Source organism: Hypanus sabinus, chromosome 7, assembly GCF_030144855.1.
Source record: "Hypanus sabinus isolate sHypSab1 chromosome 7, sHypSab1.hap1, whole genome shotgun sequence".
In the NCBI taxonomy this organism is placed as follows: Eukaryota; Metazoa; Chordata; class Chondrichthyes; order Myliobatiformes; family Dasyatidae; genus Hypanus; species Hypanus sabinus.
The window spans coordinates 78,886,415-78,898,539 of record NC_082712.1 but is presented as its reverse complement, the minus strand read 5'-3'; the positions used below and the strand labels follow the sequence as shown (position 1 = coordinate 78,898,539).

At 56.0% G+C, this 12,125-nt stretch overlaps 2 protein-coding genes across 2 annotated transcripts in view; both read left to right on the top strand.

The window, feature by feature from the left end:
- The window catches only part of LOC132397487 (voltage-gated potassium channel subunit beta-1-like), a 189,641-nt gene extending 182,522 nt beyond the window's left edge, over positions 1–7,119 (top strand). The window contains exon 9 of the mRNA XM_059976317.1: positions 7,061–7,119. Within this exon, the coding sequence (XP_059832300.1) occupies positions 7,061–7,119 (59 nt within the window). The remainder of the gene's footprint in view (positions 1–7,060) is intronic.
- The window catches only part of LOC132396894 (lysine-specific demethylase 6B-like), a 245,230-nt gene that overhangs the window by 7,684 nt on the left and 225,421 nt on the right, over positions 1–12,125 (top strand). The gene's annotated exons all lie outside the window — the stretch shown is intronic.

The window sequence follows — 12,125 nt, the reverse complement described above, 5'->3', positions numbered from 1 at the left end:
GGATATCGGATTGATCTCGGTCTGTCGGTGTGGGATATCGGATTGATCTCGGTCGGTCGGTGTGGGATATCGGATTGATCTCGGTCGGTCGGTGTGGGATATCGGATTGATCTCGGTCTGTCGGTGTGGGATACCGGATTGATCTCGGTCGGTCGGTGTGGGGTACCGGATTGATCTCGGTCTCTCTCGGTGTGGGATACCGGATTGATCTCGGTCTCTGTCGGTGTGGGATATCGGATTGATCTCGCTCTGTCGGTGTGGGATATCGGATTGATCTCGGTCTGTCGGTGTGGGATACCGGATTGATCTCGGTCTGTAGGTGTGGGATGTCGGATTGATCTCGGTCTCTGTCGGTGTGGGATATCGGATTGATCTCGCTCTGTCGGTGTGGGATATCGGATTGATCTCGGTCTGTCGGTGTGGGATATCGGATTGATCTCGGTCTCTGTCGGTGTGGGATATCGGATTGATCTCGCTCTGTCGGTGTGGGATACCGGATTGATCTCGGTCTCTCTCGGTGTGGGATACCGGATTGATCTCGGTCTGTCGGTGTGGGATACCGGATTGATCTCGGTCTGGCGGTGTGGGATACCGGATTGATCTCGGTCTGTCGGTGTGGGATACCGGATTGATCTCGCTCTGTCGGTGTGGGGTACCGGATTGATCTCGGTCTGTCGGTGTGGGATACCGGATTGATCTCGCTCTGTCGGTGTGGGATACGGGATTGGTCTCGGTCTGTCGGTGTGGGATACCGGATTGATATCGGTCTGGCGGTGTGGGATACCGGATTGATCTCGGTCTGTCGGTGTGGGATACGGGATTGATATCGGTCTGTCGGTGTGGGATACCGGATTGATATCGGTCTGGCGGTGTGGGATACCGGATTGATCTCGGTCTGTCGGTGTGGGATACCGGATTGATCTCGGTCTCTCGGTGTGGGATACCGGATTGATCTCGGTCTGTCGGTGTGGGATACCGGATTGATCTCGCTCTGTCGGTGTGGGATACGGGATTGGTCTCGGTCTGTAGGTGTGGGAGATCGGATTGATCTCGGTCTGGCGGTGTGGGATACCGGATTGATCTCGGTCTGTCGGTGTGGGATACCGGATTGATCTCGCTCTGTCGGTGTGGGGTACCGGATTGATCTCGGTCTGTCGGTGTGGGATACCGGATTGATCTCGGTCTGTCGGTGTGGGATACCGGATTGATCTCGGTCTGTCGGTGTGGGATATCGGATTATTCTCGGTCTGTCGGTGTGGGATACCGGATTGATCTCGGTCGGTCGGTGTGGGATACCGGATTGATCTCGGTCGGTCGGTGTGGGATATCGGATTGATCTCGCTCTGTCGGTGTGGGATACGGGATTGGTCTCGGTCGGTCGGTGTGGGATATCGGATTGATCTCGGTCTGTCTGTGTGGGATATCGGATTGATCTCGGACTGTCGGTGTGGGATATCGGATTGATCTCGGTCGGTCGGTGTGGGATACCGGATTGATCTCGGTCTGTCGGTGTGGGATATCGGATTGATCTCGGTCTGTCGGTGTGGGATACCGGATTGATCTCGCTCTGTCGGTGTGGGATATCGGATTGATCTCGGTCTGTAGGTGTGGGAGATCGGATTGATCTCGGTCCGTCGGTGTGGGATACCGGATTGATCTCGGTCGGTCGGTGTGGGATATCGGATTGATCTCGGTCTGTCGGTGTGGGATACCGGATTGATCTCGGTCTGTCGGTGTGGGAGATCGGATTGATCTCGGTCTGTCGGTGTGGGATACCGGATTGATCTCGGTCTGTCGGTGTGGGATATCGGATTGATCTTGGTCTGTCGGTGTGAGAGATCGGATTGGTCTCGGTCGGTAGGTGTGGGATATCGGATTGATCACGGTCCGTCGGTGTGGGATATCGGATTGATCTCGGTCTGTCGGTGTGGGATACCGGATTGATCTTGCTCTGTCGGTGTGGGAGATCGGATTGATCTCGGTCTCTGTCGGTGTGGGATATCGGATTGATCTCGCTCTGTCGGTGTGGGATACCGGATTGATCTCGCTCTGTCGGTGTGGGATATCGGATTGATCTCGGTCTGTCGGTGTGTGAGATCGGATTGATCTCGGTCTGTCGGTGTGGGATATCGGATTGATCTCGGTCTGTCGGTGTGGGATACCGGATTGATCTCGGTCTGTCGGTGTGGGATACCGGATTGATCTCGGTCTCTGTCGGTGTGGGATATCGGATTGATCTCGGTCTCTGTCGGTGTGGGATACCGGATTGGTCTCGGTCTGTCGGTGTGGGATATCGGATTGATCTCGGTCTCTGTCGGTGTGGGATACCGGATTGGTCTCGGTCGGTCGGTGTGGGATATCGGATTGATCTCGGTCTGTCGGTGTGGGATACCGGATTGATCTCGCTCTGTCGGTGTGGGATACCGGATTGATCTCGCTCTGTCGGTGTGGGATACCGGATTGATCTCGGTCGGTCGGTGTGGGATATCGGATTGATCTCGGTCGGTCGGTGTGGGATATCGGATTGATCTCGGACTGTCACTGTGGGATATCGGATTGATCTCGGTCCATCGGTGTGGGATATCGGATTGATCTCGGTCTGTCGGTGTGGGATACCGGATTGATCTCGGTCTCTCGGTGTGGGATATCGGATTGATCTCGGTCTGTCGGTGTGGGATACGGGATTGGTCTCGGTCGGTCGGTGTGGGATACCGGATTGATCTCGGACTGTCGGTGTGGGATATCGGATTGATCTCGCTCTGTCGGTGTGGGATACCGGATTGATCTCGGTCTGTCGGTGTGGGATACCGGATTGATCTCGGTCTCTCAGTGTGGGATACCGGATTGATCTCGGTCCGTCGGTGTGGGATACCGGATTGATCTCGGTCTCTGTCGGTGTGGGATATCGGATTGATCTCGCTCTGTCGGTGTGGGATACCGGATTGATCTCGGTCTGTCGGTGTGGGATACCGGATTGATCTCGGTCTCTGTCGGTGTGGGATATCGGATTGATCTCGCTCTGTCGGTGTGGGATACCGGATTGATCTCGGTCTGTCGGTGTGGGATATCGGATTGATCTCGGTCCGTCGGTGTGGGATACCGGATTGATCTCGGTCTGTCGGTGTGGGATACCGGATTGATCTCGGTCTGTCGGTGTGGGATACCGGATTGATCTCGGTCTGTCGGTGTGGGATACCGGATTGATCTCGGTCTGTCGGTGTGGGATATCGGATTGATCTCGCTCTCTCGGTGTGGGATATCTGATTGATCTCGGTCTGTCGCTGTGGGATACCGGATTGATCTCGGTCTCTGTCGGTGTGGGATACCGGATTGATCTCGGTCTGTCGGTGTGGGATATCGGATTGATCTCGCTCTGTCGGTGTGGGATACCGGATTGATCTCGCTCTGTCGGTGTGGGATATCGGATTGATCTCGGTCTGTCGGTGTGGGATATCGGATTGATCTCGCTCTGTCGGTGTGGGATACCGGATTGATCTCGGTCTGTCGGTGTGGGATATAGGATTGATCTCGGTCGGTCGGTGTGGGATACCGGATTGATCTCGGTCTCTCTCGGTGTGGGATACCGGATTGATCTCGGTCTGTCGGTGTGGGATACCGGATTGATCTCGGTCTGTCGGTGTGGGATACCGGATTGATCTCGGTCTGTAGGTGTGGGAGATCGGATTGATCTCGCTCTGTCGGTGTGGGATACCGGATTGATCTCGGTCTGTCGATGTGGGATATCGGATTGATCTCGGTCTGGCGGTGTGGGATACGGGATTGATCTCGGTCTGTCGGTGTGGGATATCGGATTGATCTCGGTCTGTCGGTGTGGGATATCGGATTCATCTCGGTCTCTGTCGGTGTGGGATACCGGATTGATCTCGGTCGGTCGGTGTGGGATACCGGATTGATCTCGCTCTGTCGGTGTGGGATACCGGATTGATCTCGGTCTGTCGGTGTGGGATACCGGATTGATCTCGGTCTGTCGCTGTGGGATACCGGATTGATCTCGGTCTGTCGGTGTGGGATATCGGATTGATCTCGGTCTCTGTCGGTGTGGGATATCGGATTGATCTCGGTCTGTCGGTGTGGGATATCGGATTGATCTCGGTCTGTCGGTGTGGGATATCGGATTGATCTCGGTCTGTCGGTGTGGGATATCGGATTCATCTCGGTCTCTGTCGGTGTGGGATACCGGATTGATCTCGGTCTGTCGGTGTGGGATACCGGATTGATCTCGGTCTCTGTCGGTGTGGGATACCGGATTGATCTCGGTCTCTGTCGGTGTGGGATATCGGATTGATCTCGGTCTGTCGGTGTGGGATATCGGATTGATCTCGGTCTCTGTCGGTGTGGTATATCGGATTGATCTCGGTCTGTCGCTGTGGGATATCGGATTGATCTCGGTCTGTCGGTGTGGGATACCGGATTGATCTCGGTCTCTGTCGGTGTGGTATATCGGATTGATCTCGGTCTGTCGCTGTGGGATATCGGATTGATCTCGCTCTGTCGATGTGGGATATCGGATTGATCTCGCTCTGTCGATGTGGGATATCGGATTGGTCTCGGTCTCTGTCGGTGTGGGATACCGGATTGGTCTCGGTCTCTGTCGGTGTGGGATACCGGATTGATCTCGCTCTGTCGGTGTGGGATACCGGATTGATCTCGGACTGTCACTGTGGGATACCGGATTGATCTCGGTCTCTGTCGGTGTGGGATACCGGATTGATCTCGCTCTGTCGGTGGGGGATACCGGATTGATCTCGCTCTGTCGGTGTGGGATACCGGATTGATCTCGCTCTGTCGGTGTGGGATATCGGATTGGTCTCGGTCGGTCGGTGTGGGATATCGGATTGATCTCGGTCTGTCGGTGTGGGATATCGGATTGATCTCGGTCTGTTGGTGTGGGATATCGGATTGATCTCGCTCTGTCGATGTGGGATACCGGATTGATCTCGGACTGTCACTGTGGGATATCGGATTGATCTCGGTCTGTCGCTGTGGGATACCGGATTGATCTCGGTCTGTCGCTGTGGGATACCGGATTGATCTCGGTCCGTCGGTGTGGGATATCGGATTGATCTCGGTCTGTCGGTGTGGGATACGGGATTGGTCTCGGTCGGTCGGTGTGGGATATCGGATTGATCTCGGTCTGTCGATGTGGGATACCGGATTGATCTCGGTCTGTCGGTGTGGGATACCGGATTGATCTCGGTCTGTCGGTGTGGGATATCGGATTGATCTCGGTCTCTGTCGGTGTGGGATATCGGATTGATCTCGGTCGGTCGGTGTGGGATATCGGATTGATCTCGGTCTCTGTCGGTGTGGGATACCGGATTGATCTCGCTCTGTCGGTGTGGGATATCGGATTGATCTCGGTCTCTGTCGGTGTGGGATATCGGATTGATCTCGGTCTGTCGGTGTGGGATATCGGATTGATCTCGGTCTGTCGGTGTGGGATATCGGATTGATCTCGGTCTCTGTCGGTGTGGGATATCGGATTGATCTCGGTCGGTCGGTGTGGGATATCGGATTGATCTCGGTCTCTGTCGGTGTGGGATATCGGATTGATCTCGGTCGGTCGGTGTGGGATACCGGATTGATCTCGGTCTGTCGGTGTGGGATATCGGATTGATCTCGGTCGGTCGGTGTGGGATATCGGATTGATCTCGGTCGGTCGGTGTGGGATATCGGATTGATCTCGGACTGTCACTGTGGGATATCGGATTGATCTCGGTCTGTAGGTGTGGGAGATCGGATTGATCTCGCTCTGTCGGTGTGGGATACCGGATTGATCTCGCTCTGTCGGTGTGGGATACCGGATTGATCTCGGTCTGTAGGTGTGGGAGATCGGATTGATCTCGCTCTGTCGGTGTGGGATATCGGATTGATCTCGGTCTGTAGGTGTGGGATATCGGATTGATCTCGGTCTGTCGGTGTGGGATATCGGATTGATCTCGGTCTCTGTCGGTGTGGGATACCGGATTGATCTCGGTCTCTCTCGGTGTGGGATATCGGATTGATCTCGGTCGGTCGGTGTGGGATACCGGATTGATCTCGCTCTGTCGGTGTGGGATATCGGATTGATCTCGGTCGGTCGGTGTGGGATACGGGATTGATCTCGGTCTGTCGGTGTGGGATACCGGATTGATCTCGGTCGGTCGGTGTGGGATATCGGATTGATCTCGCTCTGTCGGTGTGGGAGATCGGATTGATCTCGGTCTGTCGGTGTGGGATACCGGATTGATCTCGGTCTGTCGGTGTGGGATACCGGATTGATCTCGGTCTGTCGGTGTGGGATATCGGATTGATCTCGGTCTCTCGGTGTGGGATACCGGATTGATCTCGGTCTGTCGGTGTGGGATACCGGATTGATCTCGGTCTGTCGGTGTGGGATACCGGATTGATCTCGGTCTGTCGGTGTGGGATACCGGATTGATCTCGGTCTGTCGGTGTGGGATACCGAATTGATCTCGGTCTCTCGGTGTGGGATACCGGATTGATCTCGGTCTGTTGCTGTGGGATCCCGGATTGATCTCGGTCTCTCGGTGTGTGAGATCGGATTGATCTCGGTCTCTCCGTGTGGGATACCGGATTGATCTCGGTCTCTCGGTGTGGGATACCGGATTGATCTCGGTCCGTCGGTGTGGGATACCGGATTGATCTTGGTCTGTCGGTGTGGGAGATCGGATTCATCTCACTCTGTCTGTGTTGGATACCGAATTGATCTCGGTCTCTGTCGGTGTGACACAGGATTGTTTGTAGAAACAGAGCTCTCAGCCTGACCAATCTCCCCCAACTGGGCTGTTTCCTTTTTCCTGAGTTTAGCCATCGTTCAGCCATCGTTCTCTGTCCCGTGGCTGGAGCTGGTGTCCGCAGTCCCCTGGGCTAGCGGCAGTGGTCCATGTCCTACAGCAGGTGGGAACCTCTGATCTGAACAGTTCCTATCCTTGTCGCTCCTGTGAAAGACCTTTCGTACCTGCCTCACTCACACCCTTCCTTGTGTACACCTTCTCTGTGAATACTATGATTGCTGTTCAATCTTTCACCTCTCCAGCACCCGTGCGGGCTGCAGGATTTGCACCCCAGGCTGAATCCTGGGACCGTTGTGTGTGAGTCTCGTCTTCATTCGATCTGGCAACGTCGGTGTGTCGGCTTATTCCCCTCCCAGGTTTAACGTAACGTGCAGGTGGCTGGTGGTCTTTTAGTGTCACACGTACTGAGATACTGTGAAAAACTTAGCTTGCGAATTGATCATGCAGATCAGATTGTTACACAGGGCTCTGAGGGAGAATTATGGTGAAGCTGAACAGTGTCAGAGACAGTCCGGTGCAGGTAAAGAATAAGGTGCCAGGTGGTAGCAAGGTGTATTGTGAGGTCACGTGTCCGTCTTATCATACACGAGGCCGCGTCAGGAGTCTGAATGGAAGCTGTCCGTGAGCCTGGTGCTCTCAGGCTTTTGTGCCTTCTGCCCGCTGGGCGCTTTGCGAAGGGAAGGTGTCTGGTGTTGTCTGCCCTCACTGAGTTGGAGCGAAGTGTACTCCGAGTCCATGGAGGGGACGCTGTTGAAACTGAAGTGCTGAGGAGTGTCCACAACTCCGCGGTTCCTTGCAGCCACAAGCAAAGGCTGTAGCTGGGCGGAAGCTTCCGGAAGGGAAATGCATCGATTCCCACCTGGTGCGGGGTCGCTCCGTTCCTCTACCCGTCTGAGGAAGTGGAGGCACCCGTCAGCTTTCCTGTCCGTAACGTCAGTGCGGTTGGACGAGGACAGGTTACTGGTGACGTTCACACCTCGGTTCGCTGGAAACTTCCAGCAACGCCGCGCGTGGACGATGTACAGGCCAGAAATTGTACGAGGAGGTGAAGAAGGGAGACGGGTCCGTGACGGTGCAGGAGGTAGTCAGTCGAGTTCTGTGTCTGAGACAGTGAATGGAGCTCTGCAGACCCGCTCCTGAACCTGGTGGTGCGGGACACCGAGCCTCTGCAGTGCCTGCCCCATGCCAGCAGTCAGAAGAAGGCTTTGCTTGGATGGGGGTGGGACCTTGATCCCTGCCACCTTCCTGAGGTATCTGTAGGTATCAGTGGGAGGGAGGGCTGTGCTCATGATGGAGCAGGCTGTGCCCACTACTCTCTGCAAATTCATGCACCGGGTACGGAGCAGAGAGAAGCTTGTGTTTCCACGCCGTCCACACATCAGCACATCGAGACAGGAAGACAAAGTCAGGATGCAGGGAATACAGCCAGCGGCTGCTTTATTGGGTACCTCCTGTTCCTGGGCTTCTGCACCCACTTCAAGGTTCGACGTGTTGTGAATTCAGGGATGCTCTTTCAGACACCCCTGTTGTCAGGTGTAGTTGTTTGAGTTACTCTCGTCTCAATACAGTGCATTGGCCTTCATCAATCATGTGATTGAGTTTAGGAGCCGAGAGGTAATATTGCAGCTTTGTAGGACGCTGGTCAGACCCCACTTGGAGTACCGTGCTCAGTTCTGGTCGCCTCACTGCACGAAAGATGTGGAAACCATAGAAAGGGTGCAGAGGGGATTTACGAGGATGTTGCCTGGTTTGGGGAGCATGCCTAATGAGAATAGGTTGAGTGAACTCGGCCTTTTCTCCTTGGAGCGATGGAGAATGAGAGGTGACCTGATAGAGGTCTCTAAGATGATGAGAGGCATTGATCGTGTGGATAGTCGGAGGCTTTTTCCCAGGGCCGAAACAGCTAGCACGAGAGGGCGTAGTTTTAAGGTGCTTGGGAGTAGGTACAGAGCAGGTGTCAGGGGTTAGTCTTTTTACGCAGCGAGTGGTGAGTGTGTGGAAATGGGCTGCCGGCGGTGGTGGAGATGGAAACGATAGGGTCTTTTAAGAGACTCCTGGATAGATACATGAAGCTTAGAAAAACAGAGGGCTATGGGTAGGTAAGCCTAGGTAGTTCTAAGGTAAGGACATGTTCAGCACAGCTTTGTGGGCCGTAGGTCTATATTGTGCTGTAGATTTTCTATGCTTTTATCAGCCACTGTGAATTACTGCTCACCCCCTAATTTGTGTGTGTGGGGGGGTGGGGGTTGATGGGAATGTGGGAGAATGAAGTGGGTTCATTGCCAATGGGTGGTTAGCCTGGACTCAATGGGCCGAATGGCTTTTTCTGTGCTGTGTGACTTTAAGACTGGGATTCATCACCATTCTGTCAGGTGACCCCATGGGTTTCCCCCGACCCGCTGCTCTACCCGTGCGTTGGGCACCAGTGGGTGGTGGGTTTCACTCAGCCCGGCTGAACGGCAGACTGTAAAACTGTGAGTCAGGCCGGCACTGAGCCGGGGGCCTTCGGCTGGGACCAGGCCGGCACTGAGCCGGGGGCCTTCGGCTGGGGTCAGGCCGGCACTGAGCCGGGGGCCTTCGGCTGGGGTCAGGCTGACACTGAGCCGGGGACCTTCGGCTGCGACCAGGCCAGCACTGAGCCGGGGGCCTTCGGCTGGGGTCAGGCCGGCACTGAGCCGGGGGCCTTCGGCTGGGACCAGGCCGGCATTGAGCCGGGGGCCTTCGGCTTGAGTCAGGCCGGCACTGAGCCGGGGGCCTTCGGCTTGAGTCAGGCCAGCACTGAGCCGGGGGCCTTCGGCTGGGACCAGGCCGGCACTGAGCCGGGGGCCTTCGGCTGGGACCAGGCCGGCACTGAGCTGGGGGCCTTCGGCTGGGACCAGGCCGGCACTGAGCTGGGGGCCTTTGGCTGGGACCAGGCCGGCACTGAGCCGGGGGCCTTCGGCTGGGGTCAGGCTGACACTGAGCCGGGGACCTTCGGCTGCGACCAGGCCAGCACTGAGCCGGGGGCCTTCGGCTTGAGTCAGGCCGGCACTGAGCCGGGGGCCTTCGGCTTGAGTCAGGCCAGCACTGAGCCGGGGGCCTTCAGCTGGGACCAGGCCGGCACTGAGCTGGGGGCCTTCGGCTGGGACCAGGCCGGCACTGAGCCGGGGCCTACGGTTGGGGTCAGGGCTTTTCTCTCTGGACCAAAGAATGGACGAGAGGTGACTTGGTAGAGGTTTACAAAATCATGGGGGTAGACAGAGCAGATGAACAGAGACATTTTCCTATGATGGAAATGTGGTTGTAAAGAGTTTGTATGTCCTCCCCATGGACAGGTACTTTGGTTTCCTCCCACTGTCAGGTGACCTCCTGGGTAGGCTAATAGGTCTTTGTAAACTGTCCCGTGATTAGGTTAGGGCTAATCGGGATTGTGAGGCTGCTGGGGGCCTCAGCTCGAAGGGCCGGAAGGCCCTACTCTGCACTGTATCGCTAAATAAAATAATTTAGGGTGATTGGGGAAAGTATGGGCGGGTGCATTTTTTTTACACGGAGTGGTGAGTGTGTGAAGCCCCCTACCAGAGTGGTGATAGGGGTAGATTAAGAGGGATGTTCAAGCTACTGTTAGATAGGCACATAGATAGCTCTAAAATGAAGGGCTGTATGGGAGGGAAGCAAGGGTTAGATTGATCTCAGCTCAATGTGATGGGCCGAAGGGCCTGTACTGTGCTGTAATGGTCTGTGTTCTATTAAAGATAGTCAGGTTGGTTCTGAGGCTGGTGCCGGTGGATGATGGTTTGAAGATGGGGTGGGGAATGAGAGGGTCCGAGGCCAGTGTCGGTGGATGATGGTTTGAAGATGGGGTGGGGAATGAGAGGGTCCGAGGCCAGTGTCGGTGGATGATGGTTTGAAGATGGGGTGGGGAATGTGAGGGTCCGAGGCCGGTGTCAGTGTACGATGGTTTGAAGATGGGGTGGGGAATGAGAGGGTCCGAGGCCGGTGTCAGTGGACGATGGTTTGAAGATGGGGTGGGGAATGAGAGGGTCCGAGGCCGGTGTCGGTGGATGATGGTTTGAAGATGGGGTGGGGAATGTGAGGGTCCGGAATGTGAGGGTCCGAGGCCGGTGTCAGTGAACGATGGTTTGAAGATGGGGTGGGGAATGTGAGGGTCCGGAATGTGAGGGTCCGAGGCCGGTGTCAGTGGACGATGGTTTGAAGATGGGGTGGGGAATGTGAGGGTCCGGAATGTGAGGGTCCGAGGCCGGTGTCAGTGAACGATGGTTTGAAGATGGGGTGGGGAATGAGAGGGTCCGAGGCCGGTGTCGGTGGACGATGGTTTGAAGATGGGGTGGGGAATGAGAGGGTCCGAGGCCGGTGTCGGTGGACGATGGTTTGAAGATGGGGTGGGGAATGAGAGGGTCCGAGGCCGGTGTCAGTGAACGATGGTTTGAAGATGGGGTGGGGAATGAGAGGGTCCGAGGCCGGTGTCGGTGGACGATGGTTTGAAGATGGGGTGGGGAATGAGAGGGTCCGAGGCCGGTGTCGGTGGACGATGGTTTGAAGATGGGGTGGGGAATGTGAGGGTCCGAGGCCGGTGTCAGTGGACGATGGTTTGAAGATGGGGTGGGGAATGAGAGGGTCCGAGGCCGGTGTCAGTGGACGATGGTTTGAAGATGGGGTGGGGAATGAGAGGGTCCGAGGCCGGTGTCGGTGGATGATGGTTTGAAGATGGGGTGGGGAATGAGAGGGTCCGAGGCCGGTGTCGGTGGACGATGGTTTGAAGATGGGGTGGGGAATGAGAGGGTCCGAGGCCGGTGTCAGTGAACGATGGTTTGAAGATGGGGTGGGGAATGTGAGGGTCCGGAATGTGAGGGTCCGAGGCCGGTGTCAGTGAACGATGGTTTGAAGATGGGGTGGGGAATGTGAGGGTCCGAGGCCGGTGTCAGTGGATGATGGTTTGAAGATGGGGTGGGGAATGTGAGGGTCCGAGGCCGGTGTTGGTGGATGATGGTTTGAAGATGGGGTGGGGAATGAGAGGGTCCGAGGCCGGTGTCGGTGGACGATGGTTTGAAGATGGGGTGGGGAATGAGAGGGTCCGAGGCCGGTGTCGGTGGATGATGGTTTGAAGATGGGGTGGGGAATGAGAGGGTCCGGAATGTGAGGGTCCGAGGCCGGTGTCGGTGGACGATGGTTTGAAGATGGGGTGGGGAATGAGAGGGTCCGAGGCCGGTGTCAGTGGACGATGGTTTGAAGATGGGGTGGGGAATGAGAGGGTCCGAGGCCAGTGTCGGTGGATGATGGTTTGAAGATGGGGTGGGGAATGAGAGGGTC